This window comes from Dermacentor andersoni, chromosome 1, assembly GCF_023375885.2.
Source record: "Dermacentor andersoni chromosome 1, qqDerAnde1_hic_scaffold, whole genome shotgun sequence".
Classification (NCBI taxonomy): domain Eukaryota; kingdom Metazoa; phylum Arthropoda; class Arachnida; order Ixodida; family Ixodidae; genus Dermacentor; species Dermacentor andersoni.
In genome coordinates this window covers 151,011,153-151,035,336 of record NC_092814.1, presented here as the reverse complement: position 1 = coordinate 151,035,336, position 24,184 = coordinate 151,011,153, and the positions used below count along the sequence as shown (strand labels likewise).

Here is a 24,184-nt window from a genome sequence, read left to right as displayed (position 1 = left end):
ATATATATATATATATATATATAGCACCGTACAATAAAAGACGGAAGGGGCGTGTAACGTCACCACAGCATCAGAGATCACATAACAGCGTAACAAGCCACCGCTACTGTGACAAGAACAGTATCTCCTTCCCTGACAATGCGACAGATGGACAGCTCACGCAATCTTTGTTTCTGTTAATTTCAAACCCGTCTACAATATCCCTTGTCAGTTGATGAGAACACCGGCCCATCACTCTAGTCTTCTTAAACAAAGATTTGCAGCCGCAGCGCATGCAGCGTGCAGCAAAATGACCGGTTACTGCCAGTTTATCAACATTGTTTGAGTGCTCTCTTAAGCGATCCTTGAGACATCTGCCAGTTTGCCCCAAATATTCCTTCCCACATGACAATGTAATGCAGTAAACTACACCTTCCACACATGGGACAACAAACAGTTCGCGATGATTTGTATCACAAGAATTGAATTTCTGTTTGGGATTTTAACTTTTGCACACAAGCTAGAAAGCTTATGTGGGGCAAAAAAACAAAATACAATGTCTGCTTCAACTCTTCCTGCAATCTTCTTGAGATTGTGGCTGACTTTATGTAGATACGGCACCATGACCTTATTTTTAAGAACTTTAATCTAGAAGCTCTCTGATATGATCTAAATAAGACTAAGGGACTCTGTGTGCAAATGTTCTTTTCTGCAAAAACGCATAAGAAGGATTGTCTGTTCCGTGTGATTATTTCGGCGAAAAGCTGCTGGCAGAAATCTGTTGCGTGTTTCTTGCAGTCAAAACTCAATATATTGACTATTCACAATCTTTTTATGATTAGCAGTTCCGACGAGGTAATAAATTTTTTGAAAGACAACACTCATGAGAACTTCTGTGCCTTTTTGCTTGACATTAAAGGGCCCCTGAAACGGTTCGGACAAATTTTGCAGACGCGTAGGGTACAGCTAAAGTTAATCACTCACACCACCATTTGTGTGAAACTTCCCATATTAAGAGAGCTACGGACGATTACAAGTTAGTCATGCATTTTCTCTTCAACTCGTTCGCCAAGTGATCGGGGTTGAGCTCCGCCTTCACTGGCTCTGCGTCATGATGGCATGTTGTGTTGTCGACTTCCGGTTCTCTAGGATTGCGCGCGCGAAGCCGCTCAAAACTCTCCGCCAGCTGCTTGGCAGTCGACCTCAAGCGAGAGCTATCGAAGCAGCATGCGTTATTGTGAGCATTCTGTCGCAGCGCCGAACGTGTCTGGTATTCCGGTAACCACAGGAGAACTGGGCATTTCGACGGAATGGTGGAGGCATAAACTCAAGTTGATGAAGGAACTTGAGCGTAGACGTACGTGAGCTGCCTGATCGGTCTCCACGGTCCAGCCACCCGTTGGCGCAGAGCTTAACCAGCCAAACAAATAGCTAATATTGCTCTAACCAAGTGTAAAACATTTTAAACATCTACAAAAACAATGTGTTAATGATTACACTCCTGCAAAAAATTTACACCAGCAGCAAAGAAGAATACATTTCGTTACTGCTACTGTGTGTGGTTGAGCTCTGTACCACCAGGTGGCTGCAGCGTGCAGACCGCTCATGTTTGTGCCTCCACTTATCCCATGAAACTCCCAGGCCCAGTCCGCTTGCACTTGCATTTACCCGAATACCGGACACACAAAACACTATTGTGGTAGTAATCCTCCGGCGTAAAATGATGGCTCCAAATACGCCAATCCTGGCGCCGATCGGATACCGACAGTCCAATGTGCAGCCACTCCACTCGTGTGCTACCTTGCAGAGGGACACAATGTCACAGCTTGACATATTGGCAGTCGCTACGTTTGCAGCCCACAATGTAACAAGGGCGAACCATGGTGCTCACAAAAAGAAAGATCAAGGCCAACACTGACCATGGAGCTCTCGTCAACACGGAGCACATTGTAACGAAATCCAAAATGGTCGATACCATATATTTACGGCGCCGTCTGTATGTTTAAAAAGCACGCCAATTTACAAACTTTTTCTTTTCTCATGTGCTGCCACTATGTGGGAATACAGGGAATTTTTTGCGTGCATCCCTCTTTCGGTTTTCGTTGCATGGTTTGTTTTAGCGCTAGTTCGATCCGGCGCGTCTATATACTACCGCTCGCGCATTGGCGCGTGCGCGGGCGGGTGGCGGTTTGGGCTTTGTTCCGCGGGCGGTTTCGGCTTCTTGCGCTAGCAAAACTGATGGCTATCTCGTCACTAATCGCTCAAAGGGCGACCGCTCGTTTCTCGCTCGTTTAGTGCTCACGGGGGGGGCGCATAGGAAGTATTCGGCCGTGCATGCGTTTCCGTTGCTTTTCTTTCTTTTTGGACACTCGCAAAAACTACCTCTGGTTGGCGATAAGATGAAAATTAGTAGAACTTTGTCACACGTTTTGCTTTTTTGACGGGCACAAAACCACAGTTTTCTTAAGCGTGCGCACCTACGCAGTTTGATTACGCTATGGATGTACATATTAAAGAGCAGGAACATTTGAGTCTTGCGAAATATTCTCGTGTGCGCATTTTCAAAGCCTTCAACTATAACAATGCATCAAATTTTCAATTCTTATAAGTTTATTTTCTTTTTTATTGTTGTTATTCATGAATGAAAAGTACATATATACCAACGCAAGATATCTTTTTCTCACTTTACGGTCACCCTAGAAAAATTACGGTAAATTTTTTTCGAAATTACTCCCTAAGAAGATTTGGAATCTGCAATAAAAAAAATCGACCCTGGGCAGTCGCACATGGCGAAAATATCAACCCTCAAAGGGTTAAGTGCAGTGAGAAACAACTGAACTAACATTCCAACTATTACGAGCATCATTTGTTAACCATAAAGGTGGAAAAATTATCAATGACGCGCCCTGGGCAGCCAATAGGATAGCTCGCCCTACTGACGTCAATTGGGTGATTTATGTCACATGGGTAGGGGCGGCTGAAAATTCCGCTGAGCAGTGTGCTGCGATCGGCAGCAATGTACATTTTCAAAACCTTATAATAAATTACACGCTTCAAGTGGAGCACTTCGATGCGTCAATTAATGATCAGAAGGACCTACTCTAACGACTCTGTATGTTAGTACAAAATCGTCAAAATCGTTTCAGGGTCCCTTTAAGGATCTATTTTACTCTTTACCACATAAAGAACTGTTTGAATGCATGGAGGACGCCATTGACAACCACAGTGTAGTGAGATTTCAGTATGAAGCCGGTCTAACTGCTAATCAGTTCTTAGAACTTTTAAAGTTTTATTTGTCATCTATGTTCGTCGCTTGGAGTGATTCAACATTCAAACAGAAAGAAGGCGTTTGCATACGGTCTTGCCTTGCCCAAACTTTAAGTGACCTTTTTCTTGCATATTATGGCAGGATTTTGTGCTCTTGCTTGGAAATAACAGCGGCTGCAAAAGTATTCAGACATGTGGATGACTATTTGGTGATTTTAAAAGGTCACAGTGATTGCACTGCGGTTGCCACATTGACAATCTGCTCCGTTTTCTGCGAATGCCTAAAACCTCTCACTTTAACATGTGAAGAGGCTGTTGACGGAAGTAATAGGTTCTTAGACCTCACCCTTCATGTATTAAGCACCCATACATGTTGGTGTTATGAGCCAAGAGGAAAGAAGCCCCTTCTTCCATATGCATCGGCACACTTGAAGTTAGTTAAAAGCGAGATCTTCAATCTACATTTTAAAAATGCACTTCTGAAATCCTGCCGGCATCTTGTGAAAAAAAGTTTCGATAACCAGGTTTTGCGACTCTGCGCAGCTGGCTACCCTTTGCAGTTGCTGATTGTGGTGGCTCGCAGCATTTAAGAAAAAGCAGAACTAATAGTCCTGGTGCCGCCTTGCAGCCATGCAGAAGTAAAAATATGGTCGTGGTGCTGTATCTACATAAAGTTGGCCACAATCTCAAGAAGATTGCAGGAAGAGTTGAAGCAGACATTGTTTTTTGTTTTTTTGCCCCACATAAACTTTCTAGCTTGTGTGCAAAAGTTAAAATCCCAAACAGAAACTCAATTCTTGTGATACAAATCATCGCGAACTGTTTGTTGTCCCATGTGTGGAAGGTGTAGTTTACTGCATTACATTGTCATGCGGGAAAGAATATTTGGGAAAAACTGGCAGATGTCTCAACGATCGCTTACGAGAGCACTCAATGTTGATAAACTCGCAGTAACTGGTCATCTTGCTGCACACTGCATGCACTGTGGCTGCAAACCTTTGTTTAAGAAGATGGGCAGGCATTATGATCAACTGACAAGAGAAATCATAGAAGCGTTTGAAATGAACAGAAACAAAGACTGCGTGAGCTGCCCATCTGTCGCATTGTCAGGGAAGGAGATGCTGTTCTTGTCACAGTAGTGGTGGCTTGTTACACTGTTTAGTGATCTGTGATGCTGAGGTAATGTTACACTCCCTTTCCGTCTTTTATTGTACAGTGCTTCATATACTGTGACCAAGTGCAATAAAGCATCAGTTGTTAGAAGTGCTGTGTCCTGTGAGCCTTCTCTCGTGTTGTGTGTTTCTTTGCACTAAAAACTATTAATGTGAGATTGAGCCACTGTCGTTGGTTCACCCTTGCACACTTTCACTTGCACATACAGCATACGGCGGGCGGTGATGATGTTATCACCTTTGGACTTTATACTGAACATACAGCGATGGTGACGGCAGAAATGCGCCTGGAGTATACATGTAATTGCTATCGCAATAAAGCTTTTAGTCGAAAATTTGTCCACTGTGACTGACTTTGAGTGAGACAACCATGACCATCTATTGTCCCTGGAACAAATGTTCTACAATAGAGCCCTTAATACATGAACAATTTACTCTAAACAATCTCGAAACCACAATTTCCCGGTCCACACTGAAAAAGAAAAAATATTGCATTACTGATTTGCTTAAAAATGAGTTATTTCAAGTAAACTTTCTTGCGACAGATACTGAGAAGCCCACTGAATTAAGATTCTAGAGTATTACATTATGAAAGAATGCTGTCCAATGGTGAGACAAAGCATAAGCAGACCTGACTCTATGCATTATTTCTCACAACACAGCAACTGACAGAAACCAAACCAACAGTAAAGGATACGAGCAACAGTGAAGATCCTCAGCTTGCAGTTCTTCCAAACCTTGTGCTGCCTCAGCAGGAATGGCAAGAGCATGAGCAGGCCACCATCATCTAAGGTGTAACTAAGGAATAATTCATGACTATAATTGATAACAATATTCAGCAGTGAAACAGATTTATTACATTTATTTAGAAGGTTGTCTTACAGTGCTCTGAAAGTAAGCAAGTGATCTCAAGCTAAATTAAAGTCAAATCAAAACACTCTTCTTTTTTTTCATGCACTCTTAAACTTTCATATCATAAATTGAATATTATCCTATTTGACTTGGCTCTCAAATGAGGTAGTCACTTTCTGCAAATGTGAATATTTTTCTAATAGTCTTTGGGTACTTCACATTGCCAGCTGTGAATGATCAGTCATGAAGCTGAAGCATAATTAAATGAAGCAAATTTCACCCCTACTACAGTGGACATAAGGAACAGGAGGTTACGTGAACATGCTGCATCGCTCTGGCAGCCAGACTTTCCCAGCTAAATCAGAATCATTTGCACTCAATTTCGCTCAGGCATGATATTCAGCTATGCGTACTGTTTGATACTATTTATCAATGCTGAAACTGTGTGTTCTAATGGGACTACCTCTGAATGAGCTAGATTTCGACATTGATACTATAATGGTGGCACCATCCTCAGCGACAATCGTAACTAGAGAATAGCACTTTTTTAGCTCTACCATTGCTGCAGTCAACGTGCACTTATTTTCTAGTCTTGAAGGTATGCACAGATGCTAAAGGGCTCATAAGGCCGCCTTTTAAAACTTCATTAAGAAAATTCACGCACGCACATGCTCCAAAGGAACTTCATTATTTGTTTATGATGCTCCATTCGAGCTTTTGATAAAGTGTACTTCGTGATGTGCAGTGTAATGAGAGAAACTTGTTAATGTAGCCAATATTGGGATGTCAATATTGTTCTACATTAGTTGTGAAAAGCCTGTTCATTATCTAAAAACTATTTGAATGGATTTGCTTTTGGCACTATTCAATTCAATCTTAAAAATTACTATTCGCACACCCCTACTTACTGCATAAGGCACACACAATGCTACACTGTTCATTTGTCTAAGCACTGCCCAAGCATAGAAAACTAAAGGTCAGTAATGAGCAAACATCCCCATCATAAAAACTAACAGAGGTCATAGGTTTCCATGGCAGCTGCTCAAATAAAGGATACGAACAATCCACCACACGTCAATCGTTCCATGGAGCTTCTCGGTGTTATCTGGAAACTGGTTGATGTTCTTTGGCACAAGGAGAGCATTCTTGCTAGCCGAAACATTTCGAATAGTTTCTGTCACAAATGAAAGCATAAGAGTAGTCAAGAAACTTTGTTTTTATTTGTTTTTTGAGGCATACAGAACTCCTGAACAAGGCTTTGATGTCATTGTCACTTTATTGACAAAAAATCAAGTAAAAAAATGGTATATAAACTCTACACCTGCTCCACAAGCAAGATTTGTGCACTGATTGTCGAAGCAGCACACAAAACAGAATGCAAGAAATCAGCTCACCAATGAAAACCTTCCATGAGCGCTCATCAGGAGACTGCCTCCAACCATACGGCCAGCCAAGGATAACAGTGTTGTGTTTGAGTCCACCAAGGCCAGCAGTTTGGATGCTGGAATAATGAAATGCATGTGGAAAATAAAAATAAACATGTCAACTGCAGGAACAGGAAGGTAACGCCCATGCACCATATTTAAAAAATAAATATTACATAAATAATCGGGACATGTATGCAGTAACTTACGCTTGAAACCGATGAGACACCTTTGTAAGTGGTACATGTTTGAAATAGAGCCAAGCCTCTCTGGTAACTTCTTCTAAACTTTACGTTTCTGTAAGTTGACTCCTTTTTTGGTCACAGATATAAAAAAAAAATTCTATACAGCAGACTTTTGTTAATTTGACTACAGTTCAATCTTTTGGGTAATTCAATTGCAAGCAACAGCCTGGCCGGCGGCCATACATTTCTGTGGGCCAAAATTTTTTACATTTCGATCCTGAAATTGGTCCTCACTGGATAATTCGAACTTGACGGTCAGCAAGCATGTACCTGTCCCCATCGGTGACCCCAACCAATGCCCCAATGGCTTCAGCGTCTGTCTTTGCAGCACCAGTGAACAGTAAATGCATTGAAGGCTCTGTCATCTCAGGCTGAAAATGCCCATTTCTGGGCTGCATTCGGCAGATTTTGAAGCGAAATTGCTTGCTCACAATCAATTATGTGCATTTACCTGATTCTAACATGCGTGTTAAAAACTGCATTTGAAACTGTGAAACTGCATTTTCGGCGCTATCAAAGCCTACCCTCAGAGAGCTACCTTTGCAATAGTCATCACAATATGGCAGCAAAACACGCTTTCGTGTAGGATGGCATGACAATGCACCGCCTCAAGGTTGTAACTATGAAAGCTCATTCAAGGGATAAGTTATTTTCTAATGCTAAGCTAGCAGCAACATGTGTTTTGGCACTCTAGAGACTTGCATGTATTGCATGACAAACTAGCAAAATGATTTCCGATTGCCAGAAATGGAAGAAATTTACTACATAGCTTTTTAATAGGGTGTGCGTTAGATTTGTGTGAATATTATTGCCTACAAAGAACCTATGAGAACTGGGCGTACGTTGGATTCAGGGATGTGTTAGAGTTGGGTAAGTACTTCCAAACTGAGTAAATACTTCCAACAGTGATGCACTTTTTGATGTTTTTTTTTTACCTATATTATTTAATCCGACCTGCCGGTAACGTTATCAATTTCTCTGGTCCTGTCAAGGTGGAATTAATGGAAGTCAACTGTACTTGAACCATTGGAAACATAATTCAACAGCATGTCAGACATAGCTTTTGTTTACTCAATTAACAGCAACACACGCCAAGTACAGTCGAACCCACTTATAACAATATTCAAGTGCTACGAAAATTCTATTGTTATAACCGATAATTGTTATAACCAGGTTGCATGAAAAAATCAAAATAGGCGGATGGCAGAGCTGATATGAGAAAACTATAGAGGCAGGGAGGCCAGTGCCCCTCCCCACCACCTTCCTCCGCCCGGCTGCTGATTGTGTTCACTTGTTTAATTGCTTCCTGGGCGCTCCAATTGCATGTAACAAGCCGCTGCTATTGGCGTTGAAGAATGGCGTTGCTATAACAACTGCAAAGAGGTGTCACTGTCACGGGTGGCAAGTGATATGCGAGTACTGCCGAAGCATCACTTTGGTGGCCACAAAAGGGGCCTTTTAAAAATTGCTTGAAGGCTACCGCGGCAGCCTGTCAGCTTGAGAAATCCAGAAGAAACGCTGAGGAGAGATCGCCACAAGCATCTCACCACGTACTTGTCACTGGCTTGCATGATAAAAGCTTATGTCCGTCAGCCATGCATGCTTTACGCAAAGCTTACCGACATCCTTCTCCAAGGCATCCAAGCACTCCACGTAGTGCAGCGGAAGGTTGCTCGCGAAAACGAAGCCCCAGAGGGACTGAATCATGCCGGGCCTCCTGTGAGCACAATGTTGAGGCAGCCTGCCATACTGCGTCATTGCTGCCGTCGTCACCGTCGCTATCCGATGCAAGTATGTTCGCGACGATCGTCTCATCGGTTAGAAGCACATAGTTTCCAAATCTATAGCCGTGCACTTTCTTTTCATTGGCAACGGCGTGCATTGCCAATGATCAGCAGGCGGATCAGCCATGTTCCGTTTCGGTGGCGAGTCAAGCGAAGTTGTGAAACTGCGTGGCCAGAAACGACTTCGACACAACCAACAAAAACGAACGTGAGCGATTAGGCTGTTCGCAGAACTGCACTGAATGAGGAGCCAGTGAGCAACATGCGAGCAATCTGGTTGCGGCATAGTTGGCGCAGTCCCATTTGTGTTTCAGAGGGTGGGGCGGCGTAGAGATATGGGCACAGCCCATCCATGTTCGGAGGGGTGGAAGGGCGACGGGAGAGAACTGCGTAAAGATGGCTAGAAAATGAGCGGGCGGCGGCTCTTGGAACAGCAGCCCATCATGCAGCGGCTCGAATTTCTCATTTTCTTTTTTTCTTTTCAAGGAGTTCGCATTTCACTACCTTTCGGCTCGGACACCCAGCAGCCAGACTTCGTTATAAACGATAATGCAGCGTCGGGGCATTGTAGTAAGCAGGTTATTTCACCATGGAAAAGATACAAAAGTCGACAGTGCAGTAGCTTCTCATTGTTATAACCGGTACATTGTTAAAACCAGTATCGTTATAAGTGGGTTACACTGTAGTGTATCTTTTAAGATTTTGCACATGCGAGGATAACTATAGCTAGTGGTGACCAGCTTGTGAAGCAAGCTGATTCAAATGGGAAACTACAGCTTCTATACTTTATTTATCCAGAACCTTTTAAATATACAGAATGAGCAGTTTGTGACTGCGAAATCTTTTTTTTTTTCTTCATATAGAACTGTCAGATGGATAAGAAAAATGAAAATTAGTAAAGATACCATTGGAATGATGTTTTTGTAAACATCATAACAGACAAGTATGAGTTATAGGTAGCATAATATCAAAAAAGTAGCACTCTCCCCAAAGGTACTTTTAAGATACTAGATATACAGCAGGACCTCGCTCATATGTTTAGGAAAAAAACTCGAAAAAAACGTACTTTTTGACAAGAAGAGTTTGACAGACTCAACTATTGTTGACATCTATGTAATACGAAGCGTTGCGAGGATTATTGTGGCACGAGATGCCGTCGCGTGTTGAGCTGGTGGCGCTCCGGTGGCCAGACATGCATTTTATTGTTTTCCTATCGCGTGGTGTTTTAAGAGGGTGACAGGAAACCAAAAGAAATCGAGCTGGTGGGCGACGCCGGATGCCCCCAAAGCGAAACGTTATGCCCCCGCTTGCAGCAGGGAATGACGGCGCGTTTGGATTATTGCCTACTAACTGCATGCAGTACACTACCAATGGCACAACGCATTATGCACCATGCAATATAAAACGGATAGGTGAAGACACTTATTGCAATAGGTTTGGCGGCGATAACTGTGAATGCGGCATGTGATGACCCGGTCAGAGATTTGCTGGTACCGAAATAAGAAACTGTGTGCGCCGTCGTTTTCATGTGAAATGGGCGGCTATATATATATATATATACTGTTCTCGATCATGCGCACCTCGCGTCTTTTCTTGTTTACATGGGATCAAGCAGCTGGAAAATGTATATGATCGCAGTCTGTAGCAGGGAACGGCATTCATGTTTCGGCTATCACTTATTAAAAGCGTGCGCTGTGCTTCCAACGGCACCATGCGTTGTGAAACAGATAGGCGAAGATGCTTATCGCAATAGGATTGGCAGTGACAGCTGTGAATGCCACATGCGACGACCCCAGAGAAGATTTGCTGGGACCGAAATGGGAAACTGAGTGTGCGCTGGCGTTTTCATGTGAGACGGGCGAGCAAATATTGTGGTGAAGCTGCCACGGCGGGCACCTATACATACTGTCCTCGATCGTGCGCCTCGCGCATTTTCTTGTTTACATGGGATCTAGTGGCCGAAAAATGTATCATACGATCGCCGTTTGGCGACGTGCTGAACATTGGTGCCAAAAAATTTTGTGTTCCGGGAACGTATGAAGCGGTAAAAAATAAGCTTAACTCTACTGGGTCATTTTTCGTGTTCTCGATTACAAACGTTCACGCCGGGAAAACGTACATAACGGGAACATATCAATGAGGTTCTACTGTATTTGAAAATAGACAAATGGCACTTCTGCAGACTAATACAAGACTTCATTTGTTGATTGTATTATACACAAGTCACTAAATTATCCTTTACAGAAAAAGGAAAGTTGTCATCAACCTGAAAGTAGCATGAAGATTCAGAGAAAGCTGATTTTTTTTATGTACAAAAGCTGGAATGACGTGTAATAATGAAAAGGGCATAACACACATATGGCAGATGGCATCAATGGTATTTCCTCCAGAAACAACATCCGCAAAGCCCTTCACTCTCTCTTCTTCAAGTACTTTCTTCAAGCTCTGCACAAGAAAAAAACACACATGGGACAATCACCACAATATCATATATAATCAGTATCATTACAACTCATTTACATAATTGACAAGATCTGTTGAGCATTTCAGTGCTCATGTAAGTGATTATGAAACATCGTTTCAATGAACAAATAAGACACGGACGAGCAGAGATCGAGAACAAGAATGCCGGCGTTCTTGTTGTCTTTCTTTACTTGTCCATGTCTATTTGGGTGCTGGAACGATGTTTCATAATGCTATTCACAAACAACTAGCCCAGCTGTCTATGCTTAGCTCATGTCTTTTCTGCTCACTATAGTGGCAACCTGAAAGCTCATATGATAAGTGTGAGAGGAGACAAAACTAGCTAGGAAGGAGCATGAAGTCATTATTTTGAAGCGTAGTTATTAAATATAAAAAGGAGGTAATGATATAAAATTTTTAGTGCATGGTTGTTGGTGAAAAATCTTTTCTTCCTTTTACTATGATAGCAGTTTGTACCTAAAAACTAAGTTCACTGTGTCTGGCTGTCTATTGATCCATCAATCCTTTCAATTACACTACCACATATGGTCATGCTGTCATTATTGTGTTATTGTCGTCTTGCCGTCACTGTGTCACCATCATTGTGAGCACTTCCTCCAGTGTGTATGATGCAGACTGGGAGAGCCGTGGCATCTGCACAAGTAACTTGAATACAACGGCAGGTAACATGTTCTTGTAGCAAAGCTGTTGCGCAATGCAGTAATTGTTCACAGTGTGGCTTTAGCAGTGATTCTCAGTGTTAATACCAGTGTTAACGCCACGCACAGTTGGTCACACGCATATCAAGTGTTTTCAATATGTGTGAACTAGCTCAATTAAGGATATTGTTTGTTGTGTCAACATTATGAGTAACAATAAAAAGGAGTGCATATAGCTGTGACACAAATGTAAAATTTCCTAATACCAGAGCGCCTAATGCGAGGTCGACTCTACACTTACCTGCATTAATTTTCAAGCAGTGTGGGTTAATAATTGTGCCCAAACTGCTTTGTAGAGTTCGATATATAGGTGACTGAAGCAATGAACAAGCATAATAGGGGCTTTCTAGTTGTGAATATGGCTTGAGTTCCCATGAAAGCAACAGCGCAGGGTATGGGAGCTAAATATGGATCTCCTAGACCTCATGTGGATATAAGCTGCATTGGGACAATTTGGTTAGTACTAAAGTTCGTAGTAGTAAACTCCACTGAAATGCTTCGTACTGTAAGTATGAGTGACATGAACCTAAGCAAAAATAATATTAAATGCACTTGCACTGACATATCAATAAGAGCCTCCAGAAAAGCCAATAATAAAACCTTTAGCTGAAAAACTCATTCTGCAATGCATACTTTGAGAGCATACACACTGGCTATAGTTTATTACTACAGATAGATAAAAATACAGTAATTTTACTAGACATTGTCTGATGCCAATAAAATCAAAATGCACAAATTTCACTGCTAAAGCATATCAGAATTTTCTGTCACCTGGAAAGTGTGAAGACCAAAAGAATATTACACTAATGCTGCTCATTCATACCTGTTTGCTTGCCTGGCATTCACTGTACATTTTGCTGTACTCTCCTTCCAAAACAGAGCAGACGAGTGTCAGGCCTTTTCCTGCAGAATTATTACCTTATTAATGAAAAGTAATAAAACTAATACAGTTACCCTTTCTAAAGACCTAGTCACAGTAAGTGATTGGTTATTATGAACAAAGACAAAGTAAGAATTTGCATGCAGGTAATGGCACCATGTCCCAGACACAACAAACATGCTCAGACCCAAACTCTTTCATTATGAATGCACTGCATGCACACCGCATCACCCATCCATTATAATGGCACATGCTACCATGCTGTTGTTTTTTGGCTCCATTCTTTGCTTATTCTTTGCTTATACTGGCACACAATCTTCTAGGGTGGCAATTTGTGAATGCGACATTAAAGTTAACATAAGTAGCTTTGCTAACTGGTCTTGCTTCATTTTGCTTCATTTCTCATGCTTGATGGACATTGCTGAACATGTATAACTTATCTGCGCTACATATGTATGCTTTTTTTTCAGTTGTTCTAGTGCAATGCCAACCACACTGGCGAACTCAGCAAGGCATGTACAGAGTGGTCCTTTATGAAAGGGAACACGACGACCGCGTGGCCCGTGCTCTGCGGAGGCTGCTTAGAGTGCCAGCAAGTGGCAGCAAAGAAAAGCATGTCTGCTTGTGGCGTCATCTGTTGGCGGCCAGATTAACCAGCGCCTGCTAGAATTAGCTGGAATCTCTCCCCCCCCCCCCCCCCTTCGTTTGACTGTTGGGCAAGGAGCAGGGCCTGCAGCGCAACGCCTGCTGCTAGCAAACCGTGTTGGATATGCAAGTGCACTGGAAACGTGGAAACATCAATATACGCCCGGTAGTTATTAGGTACTTCTGGCGTACCTATATTAATGCGAAAGCATTTAGGGCTTCTTCCCTTGGAAATTTGTCCGTCCGTCCGTCCAGTTTTTCTGTCTGTAATGCGTGACACGATGCACTGCATGCATAGATATATATGAGGTCCTATGGAGGTGTATATGAGAATGCCTTATAACTATGTATGACTAATGAGATTTATGATTTTGACTATTAATAGTGAGTACTGAGAGGTATAAGTGTAAGTAAGGTTACTAAAGACTAATAAAATTAGTTACGATAAAATTATTTAAGTGTAACAGCAATTAATAGAGGGTCATTGGGAATACTGGGGCTAATTAAAATCAATCTATGTTAAATTATTAGACTAATCAAAACTTACTAAGGTTAGATCAAATGAGCCTAATCAAGAATTAAGGGTACCTTGAGATTAGTTAGACCTAATTAAGTAATCTCAATTATTAATTACAGATATAAACGTCATCACCATAAATTTAACTAAGATTAATTAGGTAATCAAGCAAATGTTGTCATTATAGAAATAACTAAGCCTGAATAATAAATAACAAAATAATTATGTTTATTTACCTAAGCTTACATTTCACTTGAGTGCACTTCTCTCCTAAACTGCTCCGAATCAGGTGACGTTTATTCATGCTGGGGGGGGGGGGGGGGTAGCCAGGGCTCCGTACTGCTAAAAAGTATGCAGAAACTCTACTGGAGTTGTCAAAGTGTGCATAAGCCTACCCCCAAATTTAAGTTGGCCCACCACCAAATTTCAACTTGAACCACTACCAAATTTGAGTTGGCCAACGCTCAATTTTCAAGTTTGTCCACTTCCAAAATTTCAAGTTGGCCCAACCTCAAAATATTAAGCTGGCCCACCGAGAAATTTAAATTGGCCCACCCCCAAATCTATGTTGGCCTACACCAAAATTTCAAGTTGGCCCATTCCCAAATTTCAAGTTGGCCCACCCTCAAATTTCAACTTGGCCCAATACCAAATTTAAGTTGGCCCACCCTCAGATTTCAAGTTCGCCCGCCTCCGAAGTTCAAGTTGGCCCACCCCCAAATTTCAAGATGGTCCACCCCAAAACTTAAATTGGCCCACTCCCAAATTTATGTTGGCCTACACACAAATTTCAAGTTCGCCCACCTCCAAAGTTCAAGTTGGTCTACCCCCAAATTTCAATATGGTCCACCCCAAAATTTAAACTGGCCCACTCCCAAATTTATGTTGGCCTACGCAAAAATTTCAAGTTGACCTACCCCTACTATATAGGCTTCCCCATGGATTTTCTGTGGACCCTATGTATCTGTATGGTTATTCTCTCTAATCAATCTTTTTTTCAATTGTTCCTCATCGCTGATAAAGCTACCAATCATCTACATTTACACCATTATAATGATTAAATGTCGTAACTTCGCACATTACGCATTTTTGTGCTGATACAAGGCATTACACTTTTCACGTGGCGGACAGATCTTGCTGCGGTGTTCGCCGAAGAATGCTTACGCTTTAAAATACGCTGGGAGTGCCTATTAACTAGCGGGCATATGTTGGTCCTTCCACGTTTCCAATGTGCTAGCATACCGAGTGCGGTTTGCTAGCAGCAGACGCTGTGTTGCAGGCCTCGCCTGTTGCGCATCCACCCAGCGTGGGAGGCAGTCCACAGCTACTTGCCTATCAGCCATGTCTGCTTATTCTGGCCGCCATTAGATGGCGCTACAAGCTTCCCCTTGTTGCCTGTTGCTGTCGCTCTTAGCAGCCTCTGCAGAGCACAGGCCACGCGTTCGCGTGTTCCCTTTCATAAAGGACCACCCTGTACAAGCATTGCAAGCTAATACAGCAGCTTCATCTCTTCTTTCATCGCTTCCTTGGGCAGCAGACTTAATGTGAATTCTCACATATTGAAAACATATTTTGCATGAGTGAGGCTAGTTATAGCTTGGCTTGAATATATATATTGAAATTATATATTAACATGTTAAACATGCAGTTATAGCAATTGAAGGAGTTGGTGTGAGAAAAATCTAATTACATTACAAAAATACAAACATGCACTAAGCAAGTGAATTTGAATGAGTCTCTTACTTTTCAAGCACAGTGAAATCTCTGTTAATGGTGATTTACCCCCCCAAAAAAAGATATGTTGCCTTCACAGCAATTAAAGTACACTGAGTGAACGTGATTTAGAAATTATATTTAAAAGTATGACAGGCAGACCAGAACGCACCAGCCTTGAGTTGTGAGGCAAAGGTGATAAGCTTGCGATATTTGGGCATGTAGTCTTGGTTGAGTTTGCACAGGACAAGCACTTGGGGTCTCCAGTTCTTAGTATGGGGTGGTCCTTCTTCTAAGCGTAGCAGACTGTAGCGGGCAGCACTCAGGGCTAGACCACGTAGACCATCTCCCCATTCTTTCTCAGCTCTGCATTGGTGGTGTAGAGTGTACACTTGCAAAACTTAAGGTATAAAGTCACCTCCTACAGTCCAAACTGCTCTAATCATATTGCAAGACCACTACAGCACGCACCAAGTTTTTCAGCATAGAGAAGCTATTGACAGAAGCAATGGAATTGAGCTGTGAATATAAAAAAGGTGCTGTTATATTGTGCTGAAATATGTGCAGGGTTCAGAGTGAAGGTTACGATAAAATAACGTGTGGCATTGTTTTTTATTGTTAAAAAGAATTTTTCAACATCACCCATGACATTTAGCACAATCATACTTCTTGAGCTAGATTACTCTTAGAAGTGGACACTATTTACAAGAGAAATCAAAAAGAATATTTGAACAATTAACGATGCTTTGCTAATTAACTTTTAAACAAATTACTTTACGGCACATATTGCAAGTTCAAAACTGCAGCCAGCGCCTTGGAAAGTCATATTCACACGGAACAAATTCCTAGGATGACACCAGTTTTGATATCTGCCTTCCCGAAGTTTGCGACTGAATGCATTATTGCTCCAGTAATTTTTGAGCTTCAGTGCATAAAAGGGTGTTTTGTTCATAAAGTAGGTAGAACAACAGTGCATTCTTACAGCAAGTTCGACAGGACTTACTCATAACTGGTTCTTGTTTGAAAATTCGTTCCAATTGGATGTGCCTTGTGAAATCACTGGCTTCAATTTGTATATCGTAATACGTGTGTCAAAGTAATTAGTTAAAATGTTGATAAGCGATATTTCGTTAAATGGTCAAATATGTATTGTCATTTCCAGCATAAGTAATGTCTGCCTCTTTGAGTAAGCCAGCTCACTGAATAGATTCATATTACAGTAAAACTTTGTTAATACATAGCTGGCAGGGAACCTGGATCAGGTATACACTAAGCTATGTACTAAGTGACTGACAGTGGTAGATGAGCGGCTACAGACTTACCAGCCCAAGAAAACGTAAATTTTTACTCAAACACACATGCAGACAAGTTTTATTTGTGAGCAGGCAGCAAAAAATAGGTGATTTTCATTTGCCACCACGGCAGCCTTTGCAGTGACGACGGCACCCTCAAACTCAAAAAGGCTGCGAGCTAGTTTCTCCGTGAGGTCACACTTGTCTGTGAGCGCCCTCACGACGGTCAACGCACAAGCCGCATCTGATGCGGAAGGGTCATCATCCACGTTGTCACCCATGACGATAACGTAGAAGCGCTAGAAGCTATGGGAGCATGAAACATGTAATGGCTACCATGTTTTGATGTCAACACAACATCGGAGGCGACTGCAGTCTGGGGAAAAGTCTGTGCACCGTAATTTTGGTAATTTCGCTATCTATGGTCTGCGAGCACCACATTTTTTCCAATTCCATGCCTGTACGCACTGAAAAATGAAGTAAATACTACACACTAACCGTCTGGCATGCATTAAGCGGTTAGGGCTTAAGCGGTAAGCCAATACATTAGGTTCAATGGCGACAGGGCAGGGTGACTATATTTAAACCGGAATTACGTATTAAGCGGGTACATATTAATGAGGTTTTACTGTATATTCCACAATAGATTTTTGAAAATAGTCTTCACATTAAAAAAAGAAGTGGGGGGGGGGGTGACTGTACATACTGGCCACAATGGTACAGTGGTTATTGCATTTTGCTTCTGAACACAAGGTTGAGTGTTCATTTCCCTGCTGAGGCAACCACATTCCAGTGGACCCAGAATGCAAAAATGCCTCTGTACTGAGCATGGGATGCCCATTACAGAACTGCAATCAATTAATTAATCATCAATCATATAAGCCATATCAACATGTAATAGCTTCACTCATGTAATGGCACACGCATAAGTTAATAAAGAAAGAAAAAAATAGTTTTAGATTTGATTTGGGTATGAACAGCGCTTCTACCCTTAGCAGGTATAAAAATGCATCATCCAGGAGGAAGATGACAAGTTCACCTTAGCTGTGCTGCATTGTGATTGGTGCATTTTGTATTTGCCATGTCGTCCATCTCAGTCTATATGAACCTGTGTGGTAATCTTAAGTCGTCAAGACAAGAAGATAATTTTCAAAAGGCGATCTTTAATAAGAAAAAACTAACATTCTTATTTACATAACATATGCAGCAAGACATTTTATGCAAAACTTCGAAGAAAAGAAAAAGAAAAAAAAACACCGCTGCTTTTGCACGAGTCTATAAAAAATACACACTTGTAGCATCACAAATGATTGCTTGTACTACATCAGGCAATTGAGACAAAATGTTCGCATCAACTACAGCTCAGCGTTTTCAGTGTGGCAGCACCAACTGACCAAAATTAGATAGCTGCAATGTATAATGGCCAGTAACATTACAACAGCAAGCTAGCCAATCAAGAATGTACAGCTGTTTTCACTCACCAATGCCACAAAAATGCACAGAAAATACCTTCATGCGACATTTTTTCTTTAGGCTAAGGAGGGAATCAGCATATATTTAAGAGTTCCAATGTGGCAACACACAATGTGAATGTTTTAAACAAACAGGATTACATACTCACAAGAATTCTTTAATCCTGTCCTGTACAAGTGACAGTAAAGTGCTGGCTCATAACATAGCCAAATTCTGCTGCTCTATCTAAATCATAACTTAGTCTGCATGGTGACACTTCACTCTGCAAACACAGAGGCTTGACTACATAGAGCAAAGATTATGTATCTGTTGAACAATTGAAATCTGAAAGCTGTTTCAAGATAGAATTATAAGCAGCAGTGTTGTGGTGGTTTCAGCTGCTGTGAAAGCAACAATGCACAATTTTGTACTAGAAAGATTTCAGTTATAAGCAGCTGTAACACATGAATTAACATCACCATTTTGTATTAAGCTAGCAACTTAAAAGAATAAATCAGTGCAGCAGAATGACACATGCAAGGAGAAATTCTCTGTTGCTTGTACTGGTTCGCCTGTACATGCATCAAGAACCAACTCACCTGGCAAGCAACCTTAATGAGCTAGCAGTCAGTCATAGATCCACAAGATAAGAATGCTCCAATATAAAACCCACCAAAATATGAAAACCTTTTTCCAAGTAGAGCCAAGCTTTATTATAGTGAAGTCAAATATGACATGAAAATACCTTCATTATATCCAACATTTATTATAAGCATATATTCGTTACAAGCTGACATCGGTGGGAAACATTTTAGATTCACTTCATCTTATCCGATAATTCATTGTACACATGTTTGTTATCAAATGAGGCAGTAATAAGCAGTAAAAAAGGCTAAATAAGAGAGCAGAGCGAATTCATTCTTTCCTAGATATCACATGGTTGGTTTGAAGTGGTAGCAGTAGAGGCAAAGAGTGCAATTTCAGATGGCTGTTGTAATTGTTTCAGATATTTTCTTGGGATAAGCTAACAGAAACTCTGCTTCATATGTGAGCCAACTAAGAACACCTTGAAAAAAGCAATGCTTTAAATAGTTGTAAATCAAACCACATTGTTTTTCTTTTTTGCATATAATAAAATCACTTATCTGCATTGCTCGACTATGTACTGTAAAACGACCAACTTACCCCCGGTATTCAATGTACTTATACACGATTCCTGCAATTGCCATGGCAGCAAGTGCATAGTACCAACTGCTTAAAAACATGACCACGAGGCAAAGAATCACTCCCGCCAAGGAAAGTGACCTGCAATGACAAAGGGTAGCACCATCAAGTCAGCGAAGAGGCATAGGCCTGAGAATATTTTGACGCGATTGAGTTATAAGAGGTATGTACCATAACCACAAAAAGGGGGCAAGGCATTTGGCATGTAAAGTTGGCCCCCTTAAGATTAATGTTTGATAACAAAATCTAGAAAGACCTTTTTACAGAAGCACTGAACACGTCTGGTATTTAAAGGCATTGCCTCACAGATCTTTACCAACAAAACTTTTCCACACATGGTCTTGCGTGACCGACTGGAGTTATTGACAATCAGATGCTGCCCTTATTATGCATGCATCACCTTGCCCTCCCTTTTGTCACTCCAGTATTCTGTAAGTGGTGGTGGAATGAACTGACATCCATGATGCTTCCCTCCAATGAATGGTACAACTGCCATATCAGTGATGAGATTTTTCTGTTTTGTTTCATCAGGGGCTTTCTGCAGCTCTTGGCATGTTTGGCCAGTTTTGAATGAGGAAATGACTGCTGTCTCTAAACATGATAGCTGATACTTCACATTCCCGATTGCTACATGTGTTTCACTGAACTCCAAGCAAGGATATTGCCCTATGAAGAATGTTTTACATATTCGCATTGCATGGTACTTGCACAGGTTTCAAAGGCACAATGGACATCATAGTATGCAAATGTGCAGGAGGATATATTAAAAGCAATACTTTAATGTAAACAGAGTTGTCTGCAATGAATGTGGCAGCACTGCTCAAGCAGACAATCATAACTCAAGATTGGAACTGCAAAGTTGAAGTGTTACTACTGTGCTTTCAAGCTAATAGATATTTGTCCTTTTTATTCAGCAAGGATGCCCTGAATAATATTAGCACAGCTGAGGGCATTTTTGTTTTTGTCAAACATACTAAAATGATTAGCCAGCCTGTCTAAAAGAATCCAGCCACAAAATGTTTGTGTACTATGGTTTGGGTGGATGTTAAAAATACCCACTTGCCCAAATTAATAGTACACCCTCTCATTATAGCGTCTCATAGCCCCTCGGTTCATTCGGGCCATTAAAGTGTTCAGAAATCAGTACAGCAAGTGGGCATGTCTGTTTATCACATTAAAAAAGTACCGCAGGGCACCTTTAAGCTGCTTTCTCTGATAAGCTGAATAGTTTTGGGACCTTTAATTTCCCACAGATTCAGTGCAGTTAGTTCAGCTGAACTGCTGATAAAACAGGCTGCCTGATGTTACTTCATGTTCACTTATTGGGAGCCTACAATGTATAATAATTTTTTAATTAAAATGGTAGATAGAAGCAACAAAGTACTCCTGTGATCATATTACCACTCTTGCTACGTACCAGTGGTAGTACTTAAAACGTGGCCTCCAATTCGGTGTCTTGAGAAGGCTCTGCAGAGTGCAGGCCAAGTTTACAAACATGTAACACATCAGGAAGAACCTGGAAGGAAAAAAAAAGAACCTATAGAGACAGCTTTCAATGAATTATCCTGCTTCAAACATATAGGCATTAGCCTTCTACAAACATTTTATGAGCAAAAAATACAAAAGACTACCATCTAACTCTGTGCACAGGTATCACAGGCTATTGCTATGTGTGATAGTAAGAGTTAAATATTTCTTTGGTAGCCTGGCTTAGTACAGTCAACTTGCGTTAATTCAACCCTGATGGGTCAAACTAAAGAAGATGCAGAAAAAACGCCAAAACACACCTCCAATTCATTTGGCAGTATTTGCACGATTTTAACACGCCCCCGTATAAAATGCGCACCCCTTTCCTGTGTGTGCAAAGTAGAAAACTAATGTAGAAACAACGTTAAAGCTCCTAAACAAAGCAGATATCTAATGCACGACTGATTTTTAGCAAGCAAAATTGGCAAGGATCTAATATACAGGGTGTCCCATCTATAATGCATAGCATTTTTAAAGAAGACGGGCCATTCTATGCGAAGCTAACCAAGTGCATATTGTTCAGTCTTGTAGAGTAGCCACCAGTAACATTTTTGTTGATACCATTCAATTTAGTAATTAATTACAATTAGCAATTCTTTAATTATTGCTCTGAATGGCATGCTGTCAATGAAGAATTCATAGGAAATTGAAAAAAACTTAAAACTGGCACGTTTTCATCCAGGCACTTTTTGCCCGTTCATTTTTTTCCGGCTGATAAAGAAAGCCCATGAAAAATGAAAAGTATTACGTGACTAATCATCTATCCACATCAAAAAGCCGCGCCCTCAAACAAGCTCCATAGCAGTTAGTGGCAGAGCTGGAGCTCAATCTGGCGAGCCCCGCTTGCGACAGCGTGGTGCAACAGATTTCCCACTAACTCCTGTGGAGCGTGTTTGAGGGTGCTGCTTTTTGATGCGAGCAGATGAGCCGCATTTTGATGTGGGTGAAATGCAAAAACACTTGTATACTTTGATTTAGGTGACTGTTAAAGAATCCCAGTTGGTCAAAATTTATCAAGAGCCCTCCACTATGGCATCTCTCAAAACCCACTGCATTTTCGGGACGTTAGACCCTATTATTTTTTAAACCCTTTGTTATTCATAGTTGAAAACACACAGAAAAAAAATGCGTCAGAAGAAATTCATTGGAAGCAAAAGGTAAAGTAAGACATTCCATAGTACAGTTGAACCCGGATGTATAGAATCTGAAGGTGCTCACAAAAAAGTTCGATATATAGGTAATTCGATATATAAAATACAAATGTAAATAAAAATTTTCAAGGGGATCTTACAGCTGTTCAATGTACACTATAATTTGTTCAATGTGGGCTCGATATATCCAGGTTTGACTGTACTACCACAAATTGTGTCCCTGCCCTATCAAAGACACTGAAAAGGAATGAATGATTTGTTCAGTTAAAATGTCTGGTCAGTTCTGGACCGTAGCTTTCCCTCAATCTTAGCGGCTTACATAGTGAGGATGGGGGCAATGTGATCAAGGTTGCCAATGAGGATGCCCAGCTCCGAGATGAATGCAGTGAGAAGCAAGGCCCGCACGGGCTCGCCCCTTGAGGAACTGACCGCGAAGACATTGAGCACAGGAATAACGCCATCTTTGGCAATGGCTTGAAGCAGACGTGGTGCACCTGCATTATCAAATAATAACAAAAGTGTTGTGGTTTTCCTCTTATTCTTTGCAAAACCCCAGCCTCACATGTGTACATTGCAGCTGTTAAAAATACTAAGGGTAACAAAATGATTGTGTGAAAGGATGACTCACAAAAAACTGTGCTCTGTCATACAGAATTGAGAAAACCTTATTCAAAATTGTTGCTGGCTATAATACTATCAAATAAAGCAATCTCAGCATGCTTTGTTAACATGTGTATTATATAAGCAAAAGATGCATAGGGTTCTATTGTCAGTTTCATAGGGTCTTTTCCATCCTATAGCTTGGTAAAGTTCAAAACTCCCAAATAATCTGAAAACTCTCAAGCAAACTTTGGCAACAGTTGAAAGAAATGCTATATCTATTTTCCCATTGGTGAGCATCCACATCCCTCTGGTTATTTATTTATCAGTACATGACTGTTGTGCATGCAACTGTAACACTGCAGCCACATATACATGTACTTTGGTGGAGATGCTTTCAAGATACTTTTCAAATGTTAACAGCCCATCACAATGGCACAAATTGCAAAGGTGTATACTCTGAGTCCTACACACAATCCCGTCTTTCAAGTAGCAAGTATTGCTTGTGGTCAGGTATATACTGTCACAGTGTGGTCGGCGCCGTGACATTGAAGAGAAGATGACGAAGATTGACTGGGTTTGAATTGTGTGCACATAGAATTCTGGACCTTTTGCTGCAGCGTTTATAAGTATGCCAGCATAGCTCTCATATACTGTAACATTATCAAGCTAAGAAGTTGCACACATAGCTAAACGAAAAGGACCTCTCTAAACTTTCTTTGTTTTGCTGGTACACTTGCGAGCAGACTAATGGCACAACATTACCCTGACATGAAACACACAAACTGCAAGGCCTGGCTCCTAACCTATTGGTTAAAGAAATTATGTGGATCCCAAACACTGTGGGAATCGGTGAGTGTGAAACTTTGCAATTCGTGCTTTCAATACAAAAAGCTGTAAGTCTCATGGTGTAGGCAGAATTGCAAGCACGAATGTACATGCTGAGAAGTCTGTAACGTGATGCCTGACATTTAATGCCTCTAAATCCCTTGCAGAGACATGATCAATAGCACCTCTCAATCAAGACATTGGTAAATGTCTTTTAGAGTCACATTGAGCTATAGGAGCATCCTCTGTGATGTATAAACCAGTGGCACTACACAAGTACTTCCTCATCACACGTTAATGTCACAGTTGTTATTCGTGCTTTCCATCTCTGCACCTCAGTTGTTTGAGTGAAACCCTGCCATGTCTACTCAGTGAGACACTGATACCAAACTTGGAGAAAGAGGCAAAGAAGCTAGGTCTGCATGCTACACCATAGTGACTGTAAATGTG

At 41.2% G+C, this 24,184-nt stretch overlaps 1 protein-coding gene across 2 annotated transcripts in view; it reads right to left on the bottom strand.

Moving 5' to 3' along the window:
* kcc (solute carrier family 12 member kcc) overlaps window positions 1–24,184 on the bottom strand; it is a 526,743-nt gene that overhangs the window by 37,906 nt on the left and 464,653 nt on the right. For both annotated transcript variants that reach the window (XM_050194347.3, XM_050194346.3), the window contains 9 exons: window positions 22,626–22,800; window positions 21,046–21,144; window positions 19,590–19,709; window positions 15,833–16,026; window positions 12,729–12,808; window positions 11,080–11,168; window positions 6,665–6,771; window positions 6,328–6,444; window positions 5,116–5,205 (listed from right to left, as the gene is read on the bottom strand). In XM_050194347.3, coding sequence (XP_050050304.1) covers window positions 5,116–5,205; window positions 6,328–6,444; window positions 6,665–6,771; window positions 11,080–11,168; window positions 12,729–12,808; window positions 15,833–16,026; window positions 19,590–19,709; window positions 21,046–21,144; window positions 22,626–22,800 — 1,071 coding nt within the window. The remainder of the gene's footprint in view (window positions 1–5,115; window positions 5,206–6,327; window positions 6,445–6,664; window positions 6,772–11,079; window positions 11,169–12,728; window positions 12,809–15,832; window positions 16,027–19,589; window positions 19,710–21,045; window positions 21,145–22,625; window positions 22,801–24,184) is intronic.